The sequence below is a fragment of the Symphalangus syndactylus genome, chromosome 6, assembly GCF_028878055.3.
Source record: "Symphalangus syndactylus isolate Jambi chromosome 6, NHGRI_mSymSyn1-v2.1_pri, whole genome shotgun sequence".
Taxonomy (NCBI): Eukaryota; Metazoa; Chordata; class Mammalia; order Primates; family Hylobatidae; genus Symphalangus; species Symphalangus syndactylus.
In genome coordinates, this window is record NC_072428.2 from 88,000,890 (window position 1) to 88,022,952 (window position 22,063).

Here is a 22,063-nt window from a genome sequence, read left to right on the forward strand (position 1 = left end):
AAAAATTTAAAGCATTTCTCAAATGATGCTAGGGAAATTGCTTTATCCAAAATTCCTCAATGATAAAATCTAGGAGAAAGTAATTTATTTGGATTTCAATTAAAGCAGTTTTATAAGGTAAGTTCAGAAAGTGAACTAAATATGGATTACTCTAAAAGATGTGTTTCTAAATATTTTTCAAGATTTTTAGAGTTTTCTTTTTCTTTTTTTTTTTTTTTTTTTTAACAACAGGAGGATTATACTGACTGTGGTGGTGTTTCTGGATTAAATCCCTCCCTGTGGTATATCATTGGAATCCAGTTTCTACTACTTTGGCTGGTATCTGGCAGCACACACCGCCTGTTATGACCTTCTAAAAACCAAATCTGCATAATTAAACTCCAGACCCTGCCAAAACATGAGCCCTGCCCTCAATTACATTAACGTAGGGTCAGCTATAAAATCAGACAAACATTAGCTGGGCCTGTACCATGGCATAACACTAAGGCGCAGACTCCTAAGGCACCCACTGGCTGCATGTCAGGGTGTCAGATCCTTAAACGTGTGTGAATGCTGCATCATCTATGTGTAACATCAAAGCAAAATCCTATACGTGTCCTCTATTGGAAAACTTGGGAGTTTGTTGTTGCATTGTTGGTGATTACATGTGAAAGGGTTCCCCATTACAATTGTTTATGAATCATAAGAAATGTCTTGATATTGACCTGGAATTTTGACTTGCTGCAATTTTACTAAGAAAATCTCTAAGGGGAAAGAAATTATTTTTGCCTTCACTTATTCTTCTGTTGAAAATTAATTCCTGCTTTGAGTAGCAATTATTGAAATATATAGAGAAAGAGAGAGAGAGAATTAACATTGGTCTAAATTGTTGAAATATAAATAATGGCTAATTTTCTATGAAAAATTTGCCATGAATAAAATGCCTTATGAAGAATGGCTTCTTTGCCAAAAATAAAACACAATTGATGACCAATTAAATTTTGATGGGGTAATGAATTGATGGTTTGAAAATAGTAACTAAGAAATTATTAAACTAAAGGTGCTTGAGGGAGAAATTAGAATACGTGACATATTTCCTCATAAATGTAAGCAAGCCCTTAATAAATGCTTTGATGTAATGTTCCTTTTGTTCACAGTACAGTTATGTAGTGCTAGCCAGATACTTAAAAATGCTCTAAGAAAAGCTTGTCGGGGGGAGGGGGAAATGTTTTTCTTGTGAAAAATGAACTTTGGTTTACCAAGGGTATTTTGCATGATGCTGCTGCTATTTTAACTTTTCAGTTCTTTTTTCTCTTACTGTAGAGTGTAGTCATTGAAAAGTTAACTGAGTGATATTATTGTTATGTAAGAATCTGAACCTTGCAGTGTAAATGCACTTAAGTCATCTTTTAAAATGTTGTTAAACTACTCTGAATATACTGTGCAATGTAAATGCTGAATGATTGGGGTTAGATAAATGGTGAAATGAGAATTAATGAATTTTATACAGATTCGTGCTTTCGCCTGATAACCTATGTACAGATATTTTAAGTACATAAATCAGATTTGACACATTTATTTTTTGAAAAGTACATATATGTTCTCAATGAAGATTCATCCTAGGTTTCCTCTTTGTTCGTTTCAATAGTAGCACATACAATCCAAAAGTTCCTGCTACTGCTGCTTTTGCCCTTCCATTTTAAATGGTATGATCGTTTGACCAAAATTTCCATGCAAGTTGATAAGGGTTTTACAATAATCTGAACAAATAGGAAACCTTGAATCTCTATGTATGCACATGAATACTTGATTGTGAATAATAAAAGTTGTTTTTTATACAGCCTCATTGGTGAAAATGGTTAGTGTAGTGAATCAGATATTTCATTATAGACTAAAATGGTAGCAGATTATTTATGCTTTTAAAAATTATTTTCTGGAGCAAACAGTATTTGAAGAAAGGGTAAAAACTATGAATGTGTAATTCTAAGAATAGTTAATAATTTTACTGAAGGCTGAACGTATGTAGATATTTTTTATGATAAAATGCAGTTTTTCTTTTTTTGGAACATGCCAATTACTGGTATGTGTATATGCTGGAAATTTTCTTACATATCCTTTTTAAGTCAAAGTTATTAACATTATCCAGCATGCTTTAATATGCTCCACATATCAAAGATATAACCAATAATTTAACATAGCTTAAAAGATAATATTTGTTTTGTTTTTAGCTTTGCATACATTTGTAATTCCCTCCCACCACCAATATACCTTAGGTACCATTTGTGTACATTTCTTTATTTAAGATTTTTTTTTTCAATAAAAAGGGGAGGGGGAATGGAATCACTTTGCCAACTATTGTTCTAAGAGTTGACATCAGTTACCATTTCTAATGCATTGTTGTGATTTTGTAGTGTCATTCATTACTGGTATTGACATTTTAGAAAACACCAAAGTGATTTAAAATATATGTGGGGAAAAAAACTTCTCACTCTAGTAACAATGTTTAAATCATGTTGTTTGTTAAATATTTAAAAGTTATTGTTCAATTTTTGCTAGACTATCTTAAATCATGATAGTGTTGGGAAGGGGGTATCAAAATATAAAATCGTTAGTTTGTGTATATAAACAATGCACATTAAAACAATTGAATTGCTTCCAGCATACAACAAACTACCTTAAAATTATGTTCAAAATCTATTAAATATATTTTCATGGCTAATGTCGATTACATGTTTTCATCAATTACATTGTTATTGTATTAATCACGGTTAAATATTGTATTAATCACGGTTAAACTTGGCATCTCTTGGCAGGATCCTATTTAATTTCTATTGCCATCAAAATATATTTACATGCATGAGTTTTGCTATAAACCTTTATTTTCTGCTATAAAGTGATATGACAACCACAAATACAATTACAAATTGGGTAAGAACAAGCTGAATAAAAGTTGTTCCCATGACTAATAAAATTAGTCTTCATGCTTTTAGCATATTTTTAAGACAGTAACACTCATCCCATCAAATTATTATATTACATTTAGTATTTTTCTGAGTTATGTTGACAAGAACTTAAATTATAGCCTGTTATTAATATTGATTTCCAACGACTGAACAGTACAACAGATCAATAAAAATGTTTATACACTGCTTTAACTAATTTTTGTTATATTCATGTGGCTTAATGTAGTCACTAAAACAGAGTTCAAGTAAGCTTGGCAATGGTGTTGAGTAACAAGAAAGAATTTTGCATTAATGATTTCTTTATATTTTCCTCATTTAAACAACCAGCATTACTGCCAAACACCAACCGTGGTCCATATTTGTAACAGGTTTTTAACATGACATAGTTAGCAAGTTTGATTGAAGAGATTTTTAGGTCCTGGGCCTATAAGATTTTAGTATGATCTTTTTTCATGTTTCTAATGCTTGAGGTGTTACTGCTTAACTTGGGGAAAAAAAAAACAGTATTGCTGCCATTTGTAAGTTTTCCTATAAAATTCCTTTTATTAACTTTAAAACTGGCCTTATGGGGTTCAAATAGGCAGTATCCCTTTTAAGTGACCTTTGCAACCCAAGTGTTACTTGCTTATTTGATGCTGTCTTGTATTTTAAATCTCATTTAAATCTTTGTCTGTGACCAACAAAGCTTAAATTTTGTCTTAATTTAAAACTCTGAATCTATTCCATTGATCATGTTAGACGTTAAAATGTTTAATGGTATAGTCTGACCTAGTGAAACAAAATGGATGTTGTTACTTTTTTTAAAGGATAGAATGGAATGACTATTTCACTTGCCCAAAATTTTAAATATTTTTTCATCTAAACTTGTATTGTTTCTCATAGCAGAATGTTAATATTCACAGTACATTTCTGTAAAGAGCAAACCAATATAATGTTTCGAGTGTTGAAAAAATTCCAGATTTTTGAAGAATTAGACAATTCTTACCAATCTTTCATCTACCTTATTTCTAGTTCACACAGTTATCTCAAATTCCACTGAAACTAATGGGATACTGTCTTGTGTAGATGCCAATTGAGTTTATAATGTGATCCAGTAAAGCTGTCTTTTTTGTTGTGTTGTATGAGTGTCAGATCATGCTTTTAGGAATACTTTTATTAAAACGGTGTGCATTCATGCAAAAGGCCAACTGGCTTTTGTGAACAATAGATCTTTTCTCCCTTTTATTTTGTTCTCTTGACACTTTTGTGAAAATTATCTAGCCTGATAAAAACATTTTGTAAAAATTTGTATAATACTGTTATAAAATATTTATAATCCCAGAAAATGTTGTGTTAAATCTTGTGCAAAAACAGTATATTCAGAATAAAAGTTTATCATTTAAAGTCACCACACAGTTTGGGTTTTCTGCTTTTTAAAAGAAAGATCCAGTTGGAAGAGACAGATGGCTCTGTCATAAATACATTTTAAGAGAGAATTCTGGATTGTGGAAATAAAAGTTGGGATTAAATAGTGCTCTTACAATTAAAAACCTCAACTCACACAAATACAGTCAATCCTTGAACAACATATGTTTGAACTGCATGGATACACTTATATCTCGATTTTTTTTTTCAACCATTGCAGATTGAAAATACAGTATTTGCAAGATAGATGGAAAACCCACATGTACCAGGGGCCTACTTTCTCTATACTCAGATTCTGCGGGGCCAGTTTCCAGACTTGACTTGAGTATGCATTGATTTTGATACACGTGGGCATCCTGAAACTAATCCCCCCCACACACACAGGGATGACTGTCAATTCATTCGCAGTGCCTTTACTTAAGTCTAACCTTCTAACGTGCCTTCTCCATCAAGGCATTTAGGAATGTACTTAATCAGACTTTAGACTTCTTTTATAAAAAAAAAAAAAAAGTTCCCTAGGCAAAAGTAATGTTTCCATGTTTCTTTAAAGACCTCACTAAAGTAGGTTAAAAGAAACAGAGTATCTGAAATGTGCTTATCTTCTATGCATCTAACATTTGAACAGCAGCTGAGGCAATGAAGTATAAAGAATTTTCCCTAAAAGCCCTATTAGTTTCCTTTTACACTTAAACCAGCTTACAACCTGCCTTCCTATGCTCACGTGATAAACTGATGAGCCTGACGTTGTATGGAATCTAGTATAACGTAGGCCTACTCATCTTTTTTCTCTCTGGAGAATTTGAAAAATACCTACGTATGGGTGGAATGTAGTATGTGGGTACCCGTGATGGTGATTACTGGAAAATCTGACCCCCATGTCTGATAAAGACATTTTAACAGGAAAAAAAACCTACACAAAAGTGTAACCTAGATTACATTTGTTTTTTGAACATCTGGATTCATTCTATACCAATTTATCTCTTCAATTTTCTCTTTCCCCAGAGACCTTCATTTCCTCTATCAATCATTTTGATCCCACTCCTGCCTCTTCTCTTGGGACGCTGCTTCATCAGTTCTTCTTTCTCAAGCATATTCCGTCCCACTTCTCAGCAGGCTTCTTTCCCTCTGGTCTAAAGTCATTTGGAACACCTCTATCTAAAACAAACTGAACAATCAAACATCCACCCCTGCCCATTAACCCTATTATTTCCTAGATTTATGTACTAGAATTATTCATTTGTACATCCACAGACATATTGGTAGTCTTTTCTCTTTGTGTTATATTCAAGTAGGCCTTAGAATTTTAGATCTGTAAGACACATTACCTCTGACCACCAGATTTCACTACTGCTGGAAATTTTTAATTATTGCTACGAGGTCCTAATAAATTCAAGTTCTTGGATATTTCTCAATTCTTAAATGTTTTTGTATCTCAAAGTGGAGTTATCCACCAGAGCACCTATATACTTTCCTATAAATTGCTATACAACTCAACAATGCTGTTTTATATTTAGTAAGTGGACTGTTTAAAAATGTATTTGAGAAGAAAATTTAATATCACTACCATAATTGGAAAATGCATACAACTTGCTCAATTTGTTAAGTATGTCACATTAAAGTAAGTTTATAGCTATTGCGATAAGAAGAAATGAACAAACTCAGCATATGCCAGTTGTCAGATGTGCCACATTTAATAAAATGCTTCATCAATGCATTTGTTATGAAAGTTTAGGAAGTTTTTGCATAAAATATAAACCTGGACCCAAATATCAGACTGCATACTTTAGTTATTAATATGTTAAAAATGTATACTCATGAAATTTTGTCAAAGTTTGGCTTTTCTTAGATGTGTAGAATTTTCCCCCAAATGATTTATTATGTAATAGTTTTGGGTCATTTGAAACATTTTCTTTTTTTTTATCTAAAAAATAAGTTCATCATGAACTTTATATGGTAAGGGTGAATGATTTAAAACATTTCTTATACTGTAGTATGAAGTTTCCATGAAAAAAAAAAAAAGCTCAAGATTTAAAAAGAATAGCTAATGGATTATAAGACAGAGAGCTTATGCAGTTCTAAGTGCTTTCTTTTCACGTGAAGCAGCCCAGAGGAGTTAAATCCTGTCCAAGGCCACCAGCTCCTTTTGTCAAAACTGGACTAGGAACTCGAGTTGGCTGACGGTTAGTAACTTCCCTAGGGACAGTGATTCCAGCTCTCCAACATATTGATATAAGGACAATGTATGTATAGGTTGGAGTAAAATGCAAGCAAGCTTGCCAATTTTCTGTATTAGGAGGAATTCCCTTTTCTAGATATTCTTGTTTCCGCTGTTTAAGGAAAAATGACATTTTGTGAAAGTATGGCATCACTGATTATAATTATTGTAAACAGCAAATTAAAGAGTTAGCAAACTTATGTTACTTGTCATTACTTCTGTTACCCTCCCTTCTTTTTTATTTTATAATTATAGTGACCTGTAAAATTTCTCAATCCAGGAACTATAGTACTACCCTAGTCCACATTGTGAATGCAGTGTAGCCACGTAGTCACTGGAATTCCTTCCTTCAATTTAAAACCTGACTTCACCACTTACTAACTATGGAATCACGGACAAGTTACATAATATCTGAAAGCCTCAGTTTCCTCATCTCTAAAATAAAGATAACAGTAACTACATTGAAGGATTGCCATGATGATTAAGTGATAAAATTAAATTAATGTAAGTAATCTAGCATAGAGCCCAGCATTGTGTTAACCCTCATCAATGCAATTTATTATTATGAATTGTTATCATGACAGTCATCTTCCTAGTACAGTCTTCATTTTGGGCTGAAGTGCTAAAGATCCTAATTATCTACATGTATCCGTCTGTTTTGTGTTGTATAAAGGAATACCTGAGTCTGGGTCATTTATAAAGAAAAGATGTTTATTTTGGCTCATAGTTCTGCATACTGTACAACAAGCATAGCACCAGCATCTGCATCTGCTCAATCATGGCAGAGGGCAAAGGGGGAGCAGGCATGTCACATGGCAAGAGAAAGAGCAAGAAAGAGAGATGCTAGGCTCTTAAACAACCAGCACTCGCATAAACTAATAGAGCAAAAATTCACTTATTACCGTGAGGAGGGTACCAAACCATTCAGGAAGGATCAGCCCCCATGACCCAAACAACTCCCAGCAGGCCTGACCTCCAACACCGGGGACTACAAATCAACATGACATTTGGAGGGGACAAATCTCCAAACTATATCACTGTACCATTAGTGTGTAATTTAATTTTTTTTTTATTTTTAAACTTTTAGGTTCGGGGGTATATGCGCAGGTTTGTTATATAGGTAAGTTGCATGTCCCAGGTGTTTGTTTTACAAGTTATTTCATTACCCAGGTAATAAGCATAGTACCCGATAGGTAGTTTTTCAATCCTTTTCCTTCTCTTACCCTCTACCATCAAGTAGAGCCCATTGTCTGTTGTTCTTTTCTTTGTATCCATGTGTATTCCATGAAACATGCATTTATTCTTTATTCAACTGAAGTGTTAGATGTGGACCCTTTATGCAAGATAAAAATAGTTCCTTTCCTTGAGGGACTACTGGCTGAGAATATTGAAAATATAATAAATATTTACAATAGTGAGATGAGTGCTATTCTGTAGGAAAGAAATATTATAGGAGTTTACAGAAAAGTAAGCTAGCAAGACTAGGCTAGCCAGAGAAGGCTGTCATGGGTCTTGAGCTGAAGGAAGGAGGAGGCAATACCGTAAGAAATAGAGAAGAGCTGTGTGAAAAGAGATGCACCCAGGGAACTAGAAGTAGCTGAATGTGACAGTTCAGTCTGGCTGAAGGGATGGGCGACTGAAGATGAAGTGGAAGATGCCGCTGGAGAGATGAAGAACCATGGCCTGAAACTCTCTCTGAATCACGTCGGGTATTTAGGTAACTGAAGGCCACGGAAGAGTTTTAGGCAGAAAACAGTATGATCATATTTGCATTTTAGGACAACCATTCTGGGTGAAATATGTGTTATTGATAGAAGAACACCACAGATAAGGAGGCCACTTAGGAGCCTACCATCCAGGTGTGAAACTTTTGTTAACTGGTAGGAAGGTAGATAGAGAAAAGTGGACTGATCTTTGAAATATTTAGAAGGAAAAAAAGAAGACTCTATGATTCACCAGTTATATTGAAAAAAAAAAAAAGGGGGGAAACGGAATTACTCTCAGGATTCTGAAGTTTAACATCTTGACTAGCAGTGCAGTCCCCCAAGTTTGGGGGGAGAAAGGAGGGTGCCCAAGGCATTGGTGAGGTAGATGGGACAAATCCAGAGGAGAAAATTAAAAATTGCACTTCAGAAATATTGTGAATGAGCCTTTGTACAGTGTTGAGGATGTGAAGACGAGAAGATACAAAGATGGGTGGGTCGCTGCTGCCCAAGAATATATACACTCAGTGTGATTCTTAACACTGACTGCATGTTAGAAATGCTTATTGGAAGTTTTGTTGGTTTGTTTTGTTTTATATATTGATACTTAGGTTCTCATTCTAATTAATTCAGAATCTCGAGTGTTTCCTGCAGCCAGGGTTACACTAGCCAGGGGGATGTTAAGTGACAAGAGTGACGATTCAGATGCAGGATGGTTCTGAATTATACTTTATAAGTATCTACATACAATTTTTTGTTTCAATATAAATGAACACGAGTATATTTTAAAACACATTCTATAATCCCATTTTGATTGCATTATTTTTGAAGGCTTTTCTATTCATTTTTCTCTTTGGATCTGGATTCTATAGTTGGACATACCTGATAATCAATAAAGTTCTCATTGATTGTGGTTGATATTTAAGACCATTATTAGGATAATTCTTTTTACTAGACATTCTATTCCTATTTAAGTCACATTAATAATATCAAATGTCGGCCGGGCGCGGTGGCTCACGCTTGTAATCCCAGCACTTTGGGAGGCCGAGGCGGGCGGATCACGAGGTCAGGAGATCGAGACCACAGTGAAACCCCGTCTCTACTAAAAATACAAAAAACTAGCCGGGCGTGGTGGCAGGCGCCTGTAGTCCCAGCTACTCGGAGAGGCTGAGGCAGGAGAATGGCGTGAACCCGGGAGGCGGAGCTTGCAGTGAGCCGAGATCGCGCCACTGCACTCCAGCCTGGGCAACAGAGCGAGACTCCGTCTCAAAAAAAAAAAAAAAAAAAAATAATAATATCAAATGTCTTATATAGTTGTACCACAGATTTCTATAAATATTATCAAACAAAAAGAACTTTGTCAATCAGGTTCTTTCTTATGGTAAATGAAATACAGACATTTATGTATCCAAACAACAGAATAAAATTAGAAAATTACATGACTTGACACTTTTTTTTTTACATATCACTTTTAATTAAATAATGGCTATTTCTTGACACAATAAAAAGCTAATCAAAAACTTTAAAAATCCCACTTAAAAGATGACTATTTCAGATTGATTGCAGGCTGCCTGCTCATCTTAATTTACAGGCCCTCAAAAAAATCTGACTGAGGCAGAAGAGACTGTGGTGCATGATAGAAGTTCCTGTCTCTACAGATTGCCTGGGGACACATCCCAGCTCCCCACCTTGAGCATGTTGTATGACACCTCGAAGTTCTGTTCCTTGTCTGATTTATTTTATTCACTCAACAAATATATGTGTATGATAACAAGGATTATAGTCACTACCTAATAGTCACTCAGGCCTCTTTCTTACCTCAGAAACTTAATCATTCTGATGCTGATGATTTTAGGAATGCCTACAGAAACACGACATCAAGAAGATTTCTAAGGTATAACGAATATTACCAAGATCTTAAAATTTTCTCTCTGCTGGGCACTGGAAATATAATGAAGAGAAACACACACGTGAGTTGCAGGAGACCATTGGGAGAATATTCGTCCAAAAATTGCACGAAGAGGCATATATTACTAACTCTAAAAAAGCACTATGCAATAAAAAGATCTTGGTAACAAGGAGTTGATGGCAGATGGAAGGAAAGAACCTGATGGGAACTGACTTGGGTTTAGTGACTGAGCTGGGAAGAAGGTGGATGGAAGATTCCCACTGCCCTGGGTGTCTTCATCCAAATCTCAGCAACAATTAGACATCTGGAGCACAGTAGATACAGACTAAGTAATGGAGAAGCAGATGGCAACATTAGCTCTGGGAGAATGTTTGACTTCAGCTAACAGCTTAGGGTATGCATGAAGAAATTTCTTCTCACTTATGGGCCAATACTTAAGTTTCCCTCAACAAAAATGCATTACCTCAACCATTTTATTTCCTTTCATTAAAAACCTTTAATTTTCTCTGCTAAATTTCTACTTGTCCTCCTTTTCATTAGTCCTCAGTCTCCTGAAATTTCATCTCAACCTCTCCAAAACTGCTTTGGATGATTTCTTAATTGCTCATTGCAACTCAATATATTCTGTCAGTTTCCCTCTGAAAACTCAGACTTCTCTGAGTCCCAGGGCTTCACTGCCTTCTCACTCACTCTCTTCTCAAGATAGTCCGACTCATCTGCCCCTTAAATATTGGTGTCTAGAAATTCTTTACCTATATGATTTTATTAAATGTTACGGTTTCCTATCTTCATTCTGGTCCAAATTCCCAATCGTCATTGGATACTCATACCTAGGAGTCTTAAATATACGACTAATCTAACATACCTAGAAAATAACTAACATCTTTCTCAATATCTCTTCCTCCTTTTGCCCTGTGTATCTCAGGACCTAGTCAAAGAGGCAAAGTCAGCTAAGCTAGAAACTTTAGTGTCATTAAATGACCAAATTCTGACAAGCCTACACCTTAAATACCTTTTGATTTCCCACTACTTTCTACACCCACTGCTACTTTCTTTCTTCAGACTTTTGTCAACTCCTGCCCAACCATTTAAATGATTCCCAACTGGTTTCCCTACTTCGGGTTTCTTTCCATTTCAACCCACCCCCATGGTACTTACTTTCTAAAATTTACCTCTGATCACATCTTCCCCCTTTAAAAAATATTCAGTGACTCCCCACTGCCTATAAAATAAAATATAAGTGCCTTAGGAGGACATATGACACCAATTAGAAGCAGGCCTCTCGCTACTTGTGACTTCATATTCCCCTCATTCATATCCCAACACCAAAAAAAAAAAGCCATTTTAACTTAAACCTTACCAAATTACCTAAAGTTTTTCAAATATAACACACTAATTCATTTTTCCGCGGCTGAACACAACTCCCACAATGCCTTCTCCTAACTTCCTTTCTACCGTTACCTATATTTTAATACCCACTGTATATGCTACCACTCCTCTAGAGCATTCTCTGGTGTTCTGAAGTGGTTGGGCCATTTTCTCCTCTGTTTTTCAACATAGATTTGAGTTTGAATGTTTGCCAGAATTATCCTAAATAACATTTATATTAAATTACTTCCTTTTAGGAAACAAACAGGGAGAGCTTGGAAATAAAGAAAACCCAAGTGCTTACTAGACACTCCGCTCTGGGCCGAGTGAGATATTTGGAACATATCTCTGTTACAATCTATGAAAATGTGGCATACTTAAAAAAAAGGTGTGGACTTTAGAATGTTAAAAACGTAGTCTCAACTGTAGCTTTAATTTTTACTAGTGTGAGCTTAGGGGATCAGAATCTGCAATTGTAAATTGTCACAGCATTTTCTTTGCAATATGGTGGGAACAATTATTAATGATATAGGACAGGCATAAAATAGGAGCGTAATAAATAATACCAACTTGTAAAATAAGAACCTAATCTCCTGATAACCATACTGTCTCTGGAATTGCCAGAATAACAAGAATGCTTCAAGTAGTCAAACATTTGGTTAATTTTTCAATCAAATTTCCATCTCAGTTTAAATAATGGTTAAGCTGTGACATCTTCCGGAGGGCTTCTTCTACTTTTCCTTCTAATATAACATCATTCCACTTAGTACAACCCTGTGTCAGGTTAGGAAAACCCAATAAGACATGTCAACCTGCATCTCAGACTGTCTTATCTGTAACTCAAGAATCTATCCCTAAATTGTTTTTTTGAATCAGAATTCTGGGATTAGTAAAAGTGGGACAGGACAAAGAGAAAATGGCAGATTAGGTAGATCATTTTTAAATAAAAAAGGTATAATGATTTAAAAAATAAACCTAGGATGCAAAATGAGAATTCAAGAGAAAGTTTGATTTAATACTGAGCCGTTAAGTTTACTGATGGACTTCCTACATTCTCCTAAATTCTAGAGTCAGCAGAGCCTCAAGAAAGACATTAAGTGGCTCACAACTGATGGTAAGCAAGTAAATTTAGTCACTAGATAAAGAGAGGAAAGTAAGTGGAAAGGATCAACACATTTTGATTTTTTAAATAATTAGGATGAGCAATACAGACAGGGCAAGAAAGTCTCAAGTCCAGTTGTTTCTATTTTTTTTTTTGGAGATGGAGTCTCACTCTGTCGCCTGGGCCGGAGTGCAGTGGCGCCATCTTGGCTCACTGCAAGCTCCGCCTCCCAGGTTCGCGCCATTCTCCTGCCTCAGCTCCCCGAGTAGCTGGGACTACGGGCGCCCGCCACCATGCCCGGCTAATTATTTTTGTATTTTTAGTAGAGACGGGGTTTCACCGTGTTAGCCAGGATGGTCTCGATCTCCTGACCTCGTGATTCGCCCGCCTCGGCCTCCCAAAGTGCTGGGATCACAGGCGTGAGCCACCACTCCTGGCCCAGTTGTTTGTATTTCAACTGTGACTAATACAACATGGACTGTAACTAGACAAAATTATGGTGGAAAATGTTTCTTTAAAGCTTGAATCCTTTACTGCCTTGATACCTCAACCTTTTTTTTCTGTGGTGAAAAATCATTGCACCCAAATGGCATTAAATTGAAGAAAAGAGCAAAACTGTAAAGCAATCTCAGCCAATTTATATTATAAATTACATATTAGATACCATATGTAAGGAAGTATAACACCAAAAGACCTAAACCATAGCCCTAAATTATTTACTATATAATTCAGTAAAAGATTTCTGCATACACTATTATTCTGTTTCATAAATAGAAGTAAGAAATGCTGTGAAACGAGAATGGAGAATCAAGAAATTCATGAATAAAAAAGCCTGAGAGAATGGTTAAGCTAAATCTGAAAACATAGCTTCAAGCTGATCCCAAAAACCCTAAAATTGTGCTTTCAAACCATGTGTGTGTTCCTGAACACCCAAGTACATGTCTTATTAATCCCTATATAATAGTGACGTCGCAGGGCCACTCCATCCCAAGGGATACCATTTAGGGTGTGACGTGGCCTCCTAAGCTAGATTGCTGCTGATTTGAGCCAGTCTGAGTCACTCCGTCTAATCCAAAGGAAAGACTATAATCCTAACATGTCTCAAACCCTTCTGTATTTGTCTCTTGGGATAGTGAGACCTTGAAGTCTTACTGAACCACTCATTATGAATCAGGAGCATTTTGATCAATGCTACTGTTTTGCTGATAATAAGATAGCAGATGCCTGAGTTTTGTAACACTTAAGTATTATATCACTGTGCTTACACAATCAGGGGCAACCTCCTCCTTAATCTCTCCTTGTATTGTTACTGATTGCAAAGGAGGAGTAGGGTGTGCCTGGAGAAAATTCCACCAACCTTCTGAACCCTATTCTATTCTCACCCACCAGGGGTTATTCCTAGGGTTTCAAAGTCCTCAGTGACTCAAGTTGTCGTTTATTTTGGTATTTCTCTTTCAGGCTATTCCTAAATATGCATCGTGAAAGTTTAGTAGTGTGCCCTTCATGTAGTAGGATTCATATGTATATAAAAATAAAATATTAAGTAGTCTTCGCTAATGCTTTGAGCTTCCTATTTTCCTAATTAAAGAGAAATACAAAATATTACTGAGGTTAACTTAAGTATCTCACAAATAACAACATAATTTCTTCCAGTGATTTCCTCAGTAGTATACAAATCTTTGTTATTATCCTTATAGGGAATTAGCTTCTCAATATCATTTTATCCCTTAGGCATAGGAAGTTTGTTACATATGATCATGGTTGCCTAGGGTTGCCATAAATCACCACCAAGTGGTAGTTTACAAACAACAGAAGTATGTTATCTCACAATTTTGGAGGTCAGAAATTCAAAATCAAGGTGTTAGCAGCATCACACTCCCTCTGAGCCTCTAAGAGAGAATTTATTTTTTTTCTTGTCTATTCCAGTGTCTGTTACTCCAGGCATTCCTCAGTTTGTAGCAGTGAATTCTAATTTTGGCCTCTGCCTTCACGTGGCCTTTTCGGTTTGTCTGTTTTTTCCTCCTGTGTCTTTTATAAGGGCATATATCATTGGTTTTAGGTTCTAACCTAAATCTAGGCTAATCGCATCTCTAGATCCTTAACTTAATTACATTTGAAAAGTCCCTTTATCCAAATAAGGTCACATTCACAAGTTTCAAGTATTAGGACTTGGACATTTCTTTTTTGGGGACACAATTCAACCCACCATACATATTCCCTTGGCATTATGGTATATGAGTGGAAAATGCTTCTTATGAGTTCCGTAATTTATATCTCCAACCTTGGTTTTTCCCTTACGTCCAGATTCTTACATCCAAGTTGATATAGTAGATGGCCAATTTGATTTCTCCACCCGAGTGTGCCTCAAAACCGAGGTATTCATTCTCCCATCTTCCAGGGGAGTTGACTAGTTGTGGCTCATAGCTAAGATTCTCCCCAGAAATTACTCTGGGGTGGAGGAAGCTGCTTTTCTCCAAGTAATACCCACTTCAAAGGGACAGAAGGACAGGTTTGGTAACATGTCTCATTCAGCCCATCTCTGGAGGGCCATCCCAGCTCCAGTTTCCCATGAGATTGACTGACACCTCTGTTTCAACTGTACATCACCAATTTCTTTTTCAATCCTGTTTTCTTCCTTCACAGGTATTGCTCCTGAGAGTTCTTTGCAAAAAACCACCTATATGCAAGTGTCCATTTCAGTTTTTTCCCCCTAGAATGCAGCCTAGAAAAAAAAGGCATCCCTAATTTAACATGTCCCTACATAACTCTTATTGCAATGTATCCTCCACCACTTCACATTCTGTCCCTTCCATTAAAAGAGTTCCTTCCCCCATTCCCCAGCTTTGTAAATGACATCAACATCCACAGAATTTTCAAGCCAAAAGCATAGGAATTATTGTACTTCTTACCCTTTTCTTTTACCAAGATCCTGTTTTGAGCCAAGTAATTTCACTTCTAAATTATATTGGATATCTGTCTAGTTTTCTACATTTCCATTAACACTCCCCTAGTGTGATCATCATCTCCTCGCATACTACTCTCACTTATTAGAACTGTGATCCTGGGCAAATTTACTTGCTCTTTCCAAGCCTCCATGAAGTCGAAAGAATAATAGTACTAATATACTCAGCATTACAGAATTGCTTTGATTAAGTGGTTAATAAACGTAGAAGGGCTAAAATAATACTTGGCATATAGTAAGTGCTATCGTGTCAGTTATTATAAATATTCCGAAACTTAATTAGGTCACCTCTTGTAGTGGGAAAGGGAGAGGAATACAACTGGGTGAGGAGAATTATCTGTGGACTTCTCCAGAGGTTGGCTTTGTACCTAGTGTTAAATCATGTACATCTCATGGCATGTAATTGCACCATATTATTCCATATGGTGGAATCTCAGAACCCAAGTTAGTTTAAAGTAAATATTCAATGTGCACATATAACAATGAATTAAATGTTATACAAAATATTTTCTAAATACTACAGTATTTAAATTTTATCTAAATGGCTCTAATTCAAGAACAAGCAGTTCAGATGCTCCCAGAAGTACAGGCTATCAGTGCATTCCAGGAGCACATTGTGGGTTGATTGTTTCCAGTACAACTTCATCCTACTGCCATGAATTTGCTTGCTGGTTAATGTCTATAAAAATTCCCACAGATGTGTAAAAATATGTATTTGACTCTATTTCTTCTTATCCATCCCTTCCCACACTTTGTGATAACTAAATAGGAAAATCATTTCTTGAGTATCTCTGATACCATAGTTGAAATGTAGTGATCCAAAGATATAAGCTTATATATGTGATCCAGTGCCAAACATGTACCTAGATAAAACAGGTATTCAAAGCATGAATTAGGTTACTGTATAACATTTTACTTGACAGTGAAGTTTAACAAGGATCATAAGATATGAATACATAAGTTTTAAATCCATTATCATGGATAAGGAGATCATTTTATTAAGTCAGTCTATTAGTTGTAACAACAATAGTATAATGATACATGAGAATTTAAGATTATAGTTTTTTTTAAATATAGCCATTGGAAAGCACATGTTGAAGTTTAATAAAACTGAGCCATGGCTGATTTATTAAAAACTTAAATTGTTCCTATTTTTTTCTTTTAATGTTTTACTTTCTTTCTTTCTTTATTTTTTGAGATGGGGATTTGGAATCCCCATCTGTTGCCCAGGCTGGAATGCAGTGATGTAATCACAGCCTTGACTTCCTGGGGCTCAAGTGATCCCCCTGCCTCAGCCTCCCGATTAGCTGGGACCACAGACATTCACCACTACACTCAGTTAATTTTTTTTTCTTATAGAGACAGGGTCTCACTATGTTGCCCAAACTAGTCCCAAACTCCCGGGCTCAAGCTGTCCTCTTCCTCTGCTTCCCAGAATCCTGGGACTCCAGGTGTGAGACACTACTCCTGGCTGAAATTCTTTCTATTTTTTACTCTTATTGTTTATTATTGTTTATATATCCACTTAGCAAGCTTTTAATATTTACATTATACACACACACACACACACACACACACACACACATAAATAGAAATTTTTGAGTGCTAAAAAAAATAATAAAATTTGGTCCCCTCTCTAAATCTAGTTGAAAGAACTAGATCAATGTTGGAACATTTATTTGTCTGAGCAAGAAGGCGGCTCCCAATTCCTCTCATGCCCCTTTTTGCCATTGGGTTGCAAAAAAGTATAAACACCATGGAAATAACAATGTTCACAAAATATTTCACAAAAATGCACAGAACTTCCACATCAGGAAGTTTCTATTAGTATTTAGCTCTCGTATAAGCTATGGTAGAACCTTTAATGTTTAAAAAAACAAAAGTACCCTCTGAAAGTAAAAACACAAAATGCTTGAATAGCCTCTTTGGATACTGGAGACTAAAGTTTTAGACATGCTGTTCCAAAATATTTATATTAGTAACTGTCAGATTTGAATGGTATCCTCAACATGACAAAGTTCCATGTAGTCCAGGATACAATTGAAACTGTGTTTGCAAAATTATGACAGTTAAGAGAAATTTGACTCCACCTTGCCTCTAACCACCAAGCTGTCTTTGGTCATTCCTGGGCATAGGCCAAGCTAACTTTGGGAGAAATTTAGTTTATAGTTTAACCTTAAAGCAAGATGGTAATAGCCCTTCCCTAAACTCAACTGCCTTTATAAAACTCGTGAAAGCCACAAGGTTAGGGTTATGAGAGGAGCCTGAAGTCTGCTAAGATGTAGGCATAGTTTCTATAATCCCTTACTGCTCAGGAGTCAAATGGCCAGAGATCACAGGATTTGTGATTTCCCTAATTGCTCCTATACATAACATCACTATCGTAGAACCTAAGATTGGTCTTTTGAGATATTTTTTTTTTTTTTTTTTTTTTTTTCAGATTTTTGCATTTCTGACAACCAGCTGACTTCACTCAGACCTATGACCCAACCAGGCCTGTGGGCCCTGCCTAGTGGCTGACTCAGTGCACGAGGACCATTTTCTATACCCTATGATTTCATTTCCAACCAATCAACATTCTCCATTCCCTAGCCCCCTGCCCATCAAACTACCCTTGAAAAACCCTAACCTCTGATCTTTCAGAGAGACTGATTTGGGTAATAACGTCGTCTCTTGTGTGGTCAGCCTTGCATCAATTAAAGCCTTTCTTCACTGAAATACCATTGTCTCAGTGAGCTAATTTTGCCTGTGCAGTGGGCAGAAAGAACCTCTTGGGCAATTACAAAATCAGTGCAAGTACTTCCGCTACTCAACCTTACAAACCTACGTATTCATTGGAGCTCAAAATATTTGCATCTAATCTAGACTCTTTATAGAGATTATTTTCCCAAGTAGGAGAATAAGAGGGTATTTAAGTGAGGCACTTAACTTTCATTTAAAAAATTATTTCTTATTGAAGGGGGTTGGGAGACAACTAAGAAACAAACAGACAACATAGATTTCAAAACAAAGTCTATGGAAGAAATGAAATGTATAATCTTGCAAGTCAAATGTGTGGGACACGAATTGATTATGTGTCCAAAATTATCCATCTGTCATAGCTTACTAAGGGGTCAACTGTGCCTGATAGCATTCCACAGATAAGGTAGAATTGTGGTATGTGGACTAGACCTGAGAACACCTTGAAGGCACAAATCAGTTGCATGAGCTGGGTACTCTGACTTTAGCATTCCTACTCATGGCCCTCTCTAGTTATCCTAATTAGGGCTTCATGGATTGCTTTTATGACCAGTTCAAAGAGGACAAATAACAACAACCACTATAGATAGCTCTGTGTAATTCATTAGCATTACTTACAGAAGATTTCTACAGTATTAAGTCCCACTGAAGATTGGCTGTGAAATAAAATGAATAAAATAAATACCCTTTGTAAGTGGGACAATAAGCACTATGCTTTGTCTTCCTTGTTACCTGGAAGTCATGACCTGAGATCAGGTTGTACATTGGCTAGTAGTTACTGGTTTGTTTGGCCAGGTGATCAGGGCCTAAGGCTAATACTGAAAGACTGATAACATGAAGAATTGGGAAACACTCATGTGGTTGGAGCTCTCAGAATGTGGCTAAAGTCTCTAACATTTGTTCCTTAGGAGAGACCACCAGAAATCCCCTCCAGAAAACAGCTCTTAATAACTGTAGTGTAAGGCTTAAAATTAATTCCAAATATTATATGCCACTTTGACATCTGAAACTGGGACAGCCATGCATGGCCTGAACACAGGTTCTTCTTTCTACTCTGCTCTTGGAATCCGGTCACCTCCATATTAAGTGAACCAGGCACCATTCCTGCTTATCTCAGAGTAATGGGTTTCAATTCCTTGCCAGCCCAGTAGAATTGTTCAAGAAAGCCAAATACATCCTCCCTCCAAAACTAGAAGGAACTGCACGCTCTTGATACTGCACTACAAAGCTTCCCACAAACCCTATTTGTTCACTTTGTCATTGAATGCAACCCCATGCGGCCCTGAATGATGTCCAGAGTCCTTCTTCCCCAAGCTGTGAGTATAATTTGCTGTCAATCTCATCTCTCCACTGTTAGGTATTGTATGTTCAGCAATTTCCATATTCCTAGGGCAGAAATCCTAGGAATGAATAGGAGTCATCCCTCACCAATGGGATGAGTGGAGACAATTGAAAGTATAACCTATTAGGTAGCATAATGAATTATTCAGATTTTAGTCAGACTTGCCATTCCTTGAAGCCAAAGAATCCTAATTGAAACAACGTGATCTAGAAATTAACCATGATTCCAGATATGTGATGGAGCCATTGCTGAGTAGGGGAAGTTAAGAGAGGGACTACATTCAGGAGGAGAAATAATGAGTTTATTTGGTAAGATTGGGTTTTAGAAGTCTATAAGTGTAAAAAGGTATAGAGCAGCTGTAGAATATAAAAGTCTATATCTCAGCAAGAAAATTCAGAGGAAACAATATAGATTTTGGAATCAATATATAAACAACACTTGAAGTCATAGCCTTAGATGTAGTAGGTCAGGAAAGTAAAAAGTAGGCAACAAATGTATTTTTAGTCTAATGAATCTTTGGACCCTTCAACCTTCTTTTATGCCAATCTTATTCAAATTTCATATAAATATAGCTTTTTAAAGGACATATGTCTTTTAAAAAGGTATTAATTTGCATGTGTATGCATAAATAATTGCTTGCTTCTTAGGTAAGTTCTATAACTAAACTGTGTCTAAGGTCTTAGATCACTGACTTAGTTCAGGCTGCAATAATAAATTATCAGACTGGGTGGCTTATAAACAGCAGAAATGTATTTGTTGTAGTTCTGAAAGTTGGAAAACTGAGATGAAGTTACCAACAGAGTTGGCTTCTGGTGAGGAGCCTCTTCTGGGATGAAGACTACTACTGACTTGTATCTCCACGTGGTGGAGGGCAGAAGGAGGAAGCAGGCTCTCTCTAGTCACTGATGTGGGCACTAATCTCATTCATGATGGCTCCACTATTGTAAGCTCATCTAAGCCTAATTACTTCCCAAAGGCCCTACCTCCTAATACCATCACACTGTAGGGGGTTGGTGGAGGCTGGGGTTTTAACATATGAATTTTGGGGGGACACAAACATTCAGCCTATAAGAGCCATGCTTAAAATGAATCCTAAGCACTAAGTAGGAATTTTCTCAAATTTCTTATGAAAGAATTAAATGTATCATACATTTAGTTTAGATGGATGAATTGGCAGAGCAAGAAAAGTGGAATATGGAAGGGGTAGTGAGGTGGGTAAGGAACAGAGGGAATATTCATTTTAAATATTCTCCTATATGAACTTTTTGCATTTATGAGGTGAAAAGAAGTTCTCCATCTTTTGTAATACCATGCTACTTATATACTCTGTTTTTAAATTAGTACTATATATTTATATTTGTGTATCTTATCTCTCTGATAAATCCTGAACTTCCTCAAGACAAGAACTAGTTATTGTTTAAATCCCACTGTAATATCAAATCAAAGCTTAAAATTTTGATATTATACTTGTTCCTTAAATCTAGTAAGAACAGATTTATACTTTTGATTCATGAGGAAAGATTCTCTCAAACATCTAAAGTATTTTTCCTCATATATTTAGATGTGTCTCAATATATGAATAAACTATAAGACTGAAAAACCAGTTTTCTCACCTGGCTTCATATTAATGATGGCAGATAATACATATAGTTTGCCCTACTATTTGTAAGATTCCTCTAGAATTACAATTAAGAATGAAAGATGTAAGATAAGGAGAACAGAAAGTAAAAAGTGACTGTTATGACCAGGTAGAAAGATCAACACTTTGGTTGAACACAGAAGGTAATTGAGAATGAATCATTGGATGAAATCAGCAGAAAAGCTACAAGCTAGCATATGCTAGAAGATACATGCTATAAGGAAGAAACTAGGAACTAATGCACGAAAGAAGACCTCAGAGAAGCTCTAATCTCAGAATCAGTATGATAAAACATAGAAATGGAAAACCATTTCTGAAATTCAGTGACTGTGTATGTATTGAGTAACTGTTGTTAGATAACAATAACAACTTGCTAACATTGGTACTGGATGTGCAAATCATAAGCAATACATATTTATTCCCAAACTAATTCACTGATATAATTGTGTAGGACCATGTGACTAGTTATGGCCAATGAATTGCTAGAGAAAGTGATGTGAAGTCCTTTCCAGGCAAGATCATGTAATTGATGCCCTTCAGGAACCTTCCTTCCATCAACCACAGACAGAAACATTAAGATAGTGGTTGCTTTATCAACCTGCATTCCAAAGTGAAGAGATATGGAAGAAAGAAGTTTCTACAGTTTTGAAAGTCACTAAGTTTTGTAATTTGTTCAAGGATTCATCTAGTCAATTCTCACTTCGACAATTCTCTTGCTCAAAAATTTAGGGGAAAAAA

General features: G+C 36.0%; 1 protein-coding gene across 8 annotated transcripts in view; it reads left to right on the forward strand.

The window, feature by feature from the left end:
- Positions 1-21,918, forward strand: part of CACNA2D1 (calcium voltage-gated channel auxiliary subunit alpha2delta 1) — a 518,973-nt gene extending 497,055 nt beyond the window's left edge. For 6 of the 8 annotated variants that reach the window (XM_055283394.1, XM_055283393.2, XM_055283395.1 and 3 more), the window contains one exon: positions 232-4,329. In XM_055283394.1, the coding sequence (XP_055139369.1) occupies positions 232-348 (117 nt within the window). In that variant the 3' untranslated portion in view covers positions 349-4,329. Of the gene's footprint in view, positions 1-231; positions 4,330-4,566; positions 4,664-18,045 lie in introns of those variants that run through there. The other 2 variants (XM_055283400.2, XM_055283401.2) reach the window with 2 other exon arrangements.
- Positions 21,919-22,063: the final 145 nt, after the last annotated feature.